Raw genomic sequence first — 6,259 nt, 5'->3', positions numbered from 1 at the left:
ATATATATATATATATATATATATAAAATTTAATGCCCTATTTCGTCAATTAATTAGTAACAAGGTATATTATATTTTATTATATTTATATATAAAGTGTAGTAAAGTAAGTTTCTATTTTATTATAGTAAAATAATTATATATAATAGTAATGTGTGTTCACAATCGAAATATTAAACTGGGTTATACAAATAGCAATGGACTTGTCTATTTAGTAAATCTTTTCATGCGTAGTATATGAGTTTGTCGTTAGTTTTACTCCGTCATTAATTGTATCTTCTTGCAATTCCAGTTCCACAACAACTCTGACATTTGTTTCCCTTTGCCCCTAACTTCTCTCTCTCTCCTCCCCTTCCTCTCTTATAACTGTATCCTCTGCCTTCTCCTCCCATTCAAATTGCTACATTTCACCGTCATGCAGATCTTCTCACTCGATCATTCAGCACTAACAGCCAAAACCATTTACCCTTAGCCGACTTCGCTTACATTTCTTTCCTTTCTTGTCATATCTCTTCCATTCATCTTTTTTATTTTGTCCGTCAGACTTTCCGAAGTCTGTCATTTCATCTGTCTGTAGTTAAAGTAGTCTTTATGGTGTGGTATCAGCTCGTAGGGTGTTTTAGAGTGACAAGGTATCACCCAATTCCTGCTACAATTATTCACTCGAAAGGAAATAACAACAGAAAGGAAATAGGAGAAATAAACAGAAGTCATTAGGAGAAAAAAAAAATAAAGCAAAATCAAAAAGTGAAGGGTTGAATAATAAATGAAAGGAAGAAGGTTAATCAAGAAGAAAGCTAGGCTCGAGCGGAACGGACGGAAGCCAAGCAGAAGATAAAGCAGCTTGCAAAGGGCTACCGGTGTCGTCGTTGTTTATCGTTCATTCATTCTTGTGTTAGTGAATGAATCTTGTTGAAGATGACCAGTCGCTCGGCAGTGTGTCTCGGAGTGACCTTTAGCTGTCTTGTATTCCTTAGTAGTATGATGGGGACACTCTTCTTGCTGACGCCCGTCCTACCAGTTACCCTTTTTGAGCCCTTCTGGGGACGATGGTTATTAGATACGATCGTCCTTTCCTGGAAACTCTACGTCGTGGTAAGTTTAATTAATATTTCTACTAAACAACTATATACATCATCCTTTCCCCCACTCTGGCTGCGTGCGTACGATCTGATACCAGCATTTATAAATCTACTTTCAAATTCTGCGAAACAGATCGATAGAACTTTTCGCCAACAGTAAATTCCTCGCCACTTATCAGTTGCTGCTTTTATTCATGCTTTTAACAACAAAAACAAAACATTTCTTTAATATATTCTGCCGATAGTTTGTTTAACTTTGCTTACAATAAATCATTTATTTCCTTGCACGTGATATCGATTCTATTTTCACAAATAGAAGTTTGCAAAAATTTTCGTCGACGGCAAATTTGACTTTGTTGAGTCATTTTTCGTTCTGATACCAAACTGTATATACCCAAACATTCTTTAGATATTTAAAATATATGTAATTTTTTAATGTCAACTTGAAACTGTAATGTCGTTGTTAATATTTGTTTTGTTTTTCCTGCTGCTAACTTTTATACTTCGACCTCAAGCCATTGAAATTTTCTTCACTTTTGTTAATTATGTTGTGAGACGACTAACTTTATTATTCTGTTTGCAAAGCAAATTTAAAAACATTGTTATATCGTGTAATATTTAAACGAGCAGATGTTACGCTAGTGTTGGTTTTTGCAAATTGTACAAATATACTTGTCTTCTGTGTTGCAGACATTAATTTTAAATTAATGGATATTTATTTTCTTTCTCCTTGACAGTTAAACAAAATAATTGTGGATACATTTTCGCTTTATAGTTTTTAGTGTTTTGTTTGGCTTTTTTTGTTTAAACTATATAAAACAGAGTTTATGAATCGGTTTTGAGTTTCAAAAACCTCTTCGGAAAATTAAACCGTTTGTCAGTTACATAAGCCTAACCTGCTAGAAACAGCAGCAAATCTTCTCTTACCCTTAGAAAAAAAAGTGTCGGTGGGGGGGCAGGAAGAACACATCAGATAATGTTGTTTTAGACATCCCTAAAAGGACCGAGTTGCCGTTGAACCTAAGTCTGTTCGATCATTGTTGACCAGGGGTTATAAGGCAACATAAAAAACGTCCGCATCTCATTAATTATGTTTTGTCACATTAACGAAATGTTATTGTAACATGTGGGGAAAAAAAATAGAAGATTATTAATATTGATCGTACTGTTGTCGCTCACTGACAATATATTTATTAACCTAAATAGAACTTGTAAAATCCTAGCGTCTGCTATCAGTCAATTAAGCATCTAATTAATTATCTCCCTATTTTGTTTACATGCTGCTCAAGATTAATCCTATATATATACATACATACTGTATAATATACCTGTGTGTGTGTGTGTAAACAAGTATTGAAACATTAAAACAAATCTTATAAAAATCTTTTCAACTTCGAACTTGAGTTTCATAAAACAATTGATATAATTGTTGATGTCATATATTTCTGCAATTGTTATTAAACTTCGGTTTGGTTTTACAACTTGATGATTGTTGATTTACTGGAGACAGTAAAACATTTCGTTTTCCTAACCTGTATTTACAATTTCAGAGCTATTTACACTCGACTAATTTTAGCGATGTATATCGATTACATCTAATATTTTCCTGTAGAAATCTTTGCAACTTTTGACTTAATTTCATGAGTTAATGTATTTGTTAATTGAAGTAAATTATTATTAGTTTATGTCGTTTGTTAACTTTATGTATGCTCAGTTTTACAACAAGATGTTTGTTGATTTATGTCAGACAACAGCATGGAAGACAATCCATCATGCTTCATGGTGAAATTATGTAGTTCAACATTTAGTTTTCCCAACTTTTCCCCTGTTCAATAAAAGACAAAACATTGACCATGAAATGTTGGCAGCACCATTGTCACGTGATATTGACGCCATTTTCTGGTTGTCGTTAAGTAGCTTTGTTAGATTATCAACCATTTAATTACCTTTTATTGCTCTTTGCACATCGAATACAAACCCTTAAACTTATTACTGATACAAACCATTATTCTTATTATTACTATTATGATAGATGACATTTTAATTTGAATGTCACACGCACTTGTATCCCTGTTTTTAAGAGCTTTCTTTATGACACTTGATGCTTGCCAACCTTTTTTTTTCCGTCTGAAATTGTTGCCGTTTGTGATATATTTGTAAAATTATTTTTACTAAACTATCTAATTCACATTCATTTGTGTAACGTAGTTCGCTACCTGGAGACTTTGTCAAAACAATTTACATTTAACGTTGAAGACAAAGCGATAATAATCGTCAGTCGAACTTATAAAATCTGTCATTACTAATGTCACAAGTGGAATTTGACTGTAAAGGGCATTCTCGGAAGGAAATGAAAAACATTTTAAAGAAAACGGATTTCATCTAGTTGAAATATCGTACGGTGAAGAAATGCTTTAGTTAACTTTTAATTGCCGAGTTATCAATGCAATTTACCCAACTTCAAGTACAACCTGAACCAATGTTACCATAAAAAGTAGCACAAGCATTTTCAAAAAGTGACATTGTATTAGAAAGTAATTCAAATTAAAAGTTTTACTAGTAATTTAAATATATTAGAACTGCTTGTAGAGTCAAAACGAAAGATTGACTAGATCATTTCTAATTTATTTAGTCGATAAGTTAATAATATTCAACAGAAATTTTACGTTTTTAGAAATTAAAGTTTTAAAGTTACAAGTAACCCAAATCGAGGTGGCGGCGGGAGAGTAGCTGCAATGCTGAAATACATCGTAACTCTACCAGCTGCCCTGGAGTGATCGAGATTTAAATCACGATTGATAACGTCACACCTAGCCACTTTGCACTTGTAATTGGGTTAAAGAGGTTTTTAAAGTTGAGAGATAAGTCTGAGTTTGTGGCCATTAAGAAGTAGTACTATCTGAAAAAGAAAGAACAAGTGATAAAAAGCTTCTTTTATCACTTGTTCTTATTATTTCACATTATTTATGAAGTACCAGTCAAGTACATGAGTCGATGGTAACGACTAACCCCTCCCCTCAAAACTTGGCCTTGACCAAAAATTTGAAACCATTATTTTATAGTATAATAGTGTTTGCTGGAGTAATGTATTAGTTTATACATGATGAGCAGCGTGACTTGTATAAGTTCATGTTGAACACCCGCTGTCACGTTTAGGATGGATCTGGGAATTGGTTGAATCTATTGTGAAGATCTTTATGCTGCCTTCCTTTGGCGGGAAAAGGGCAGGTAGTCTTGGAAGTTTTTATCTGTTTAACGGCTTTGGAAAACGAGAGTTGTATGGTAAACCACACTGACCAAATTTTCATCAACTTTTTCAAGTTTCACTTGAAAAGGAAAACAAAGATGGAGAGGGAAGTGCTGCTTCCCATCAAGTTTGTTGAAAGATGGATGAAAATCAAAACCAATAATAAATTTGAAAATATGTTGTTCAAAATAAAGATTACTGAAAATACTCTTTGACTTTTTAGTATGGAAAATCTGGAAAAAGAAAAGAATTCTTCAGCTCTGGTATGACCCCGCATGACTTGAACAGCATTTCTGTGACTTTGACAAGTACCCTAGACTAATACTCACTCCACCCAATTACTTATATCATTTAATCATTAATACTTGACATTAATATTTCATATCGAATTACAAATTAATTTACAAAAGAATATGAATTATAAAAGTAGACAGTAAAAAGATAGGTAATCTTGGAATACCTATATCTTGAAGTCCTATCCATCATTGGAAAGGAAAAGGGTAGTCTTATTTTTTTTTACCCTTCATTGAGTTTGCAAGTACATAGTTAGTCTATGTGAGAGCGTTGTACTGGTTTGTCTGAAACTAAGAACCTCCTCATCCATAATACCACAAACGTGAACCTGAGAACTCACTCTGGATGACCAATGTGTTCTATCAATTTGACAGTAAAACTGGATGTGTGTGTGTGTGTATAAGTATCAGGTCAGGTTATGAAGAGAGATTCTTAGCACAATTGATCCACAACTGAATAGACTTAGATGTGATGCAGTTTGAAGATGGTGTTTGACAGGGCACCACTTTACAAGCTATGTACAATGGTATATTGGGTAGAGTAAGAATCAACAATAATTTCAATGATGAATTTAGCATGAAGGTAGGAGTCCATAAAAGTTCAGTCTTCAGTCCTCTCCTATTCATCATAGTCCTGCAGACCATCACAGAGGAGTTTCAGTCTGTCTATGGAAACTCCTATATATTGATGATCTAGTTCTCATGGCTGAATCTATAGGGAAATTAGAGAGGAAAATTCAGGCTTGGAAACAAACCAAGGACTGAAAGCTAAACCTAGAAAACATGAAGGATTTAGTTTGCAAGAAAGACGATGGATCCCTGAGAGCTTCAGTGAAATGGCCTTGCTCAATATGCAGGAAAGGAGTGGGTATAAATTTCATATGCTGTACTCGATGTAAGCTATGGACACATGAAATTTAGTGGAATTAAAGGCAGACTATCCTAGAATATAAGCTTCGGATGTAATAATGCACTGGAGCAATACATACTAAGAGCACACTGGAAATAAATTCTCTTTACTGGCTCACTAGAAGCAGTTGATAGCTTTTGTTACCTCAGAGATATAATTTGTAAAGAAGATAGTTGCTCTGAAAGTATAGTAGCCTGAATAAGAATAGGCTGGAGAAAGTTTGGGGTGCTACATCTCCTGCTAGCAGCAAATGTCCTTTTTCTTCAAAGTGAAGTACAGATTGTTAGATACTTCTATTAGAACTGTGATGCTGCATGGTAGTAAGACCTGAGCCTTGAATGCAAAGGATTTGAATTGACTGGAAAGAAATGGAGCATACTCCATTTCATATGCAATGTGAGTATGCATGAAAATCATTGCAAATGTGCTGAGAGAATAACTGGGCATAAGAGGAATTTGGTGTAGCATGCAAGAAAGAAGACTGCACTGGTATTGGACATGTAATGCATTTTCATGTGGACAGCTGTACAAAAAAGTGCAGATCACTTAGTAATGGATGAAACTTGCAGAAGAGGGAAAACATGGGATGAAGTGGTGAAGGCTGATCTCAGGATGACAAAGGACTGGGATGACTGGTGATACTTGTTCTTGAGCTGACTCATCCAATTTGATGAAATTGATTTCTGGAAGTATTGTGTATGTGTGTGTGTGCATGTATATATATATA

General features: G+C 34.2%; 1 protein-coding gene across 1 annotated transcript in view; it reads left to right on the top strand.

Moving 5' to 3' along the window:
- Positions 1–384: 384 nt before the first annotated feature.
- Positions 385–6,259, top strand: part of LOC106873231 (lysocardiolipin acyltransferase 1) — a 24,043-nt gene continuing 18,168 nt past the window's right edge. The window contains exon 1 of the mRNA XM_014920506.2: positions 385–1,095. Within this exon, the coding sequence (XP_014775992.1) occupies positions 919–1,095 (177 nt within the window). The 5' untranslated portion in view covers positions 385–918. The remainder of the gene's footprint in view (positions 1,096–6,259) is intronic.

The sequence above is a fragment of the Octopus bimaculoides genome, chromosome 11 (assembly GCF_001194135.2).
Source record: "Octopus bimaculoides isolate UCB-OBI-ISO-001 chromosome 11, ASM119413v2, whole genome shotgun sequence".
Classification (NCBI taxonomy): domain Eukaryota; kingdom Metazoa; phylum Mollusca; class Cephalopoda; order Octopoda; family Octopodidae; genus Octopus; species Octopus bimaculoides.
Note: the sequence above shows the minus strand (reverse complement) of the source record. Positions and strands in the feature narration are given on the sequence as shown.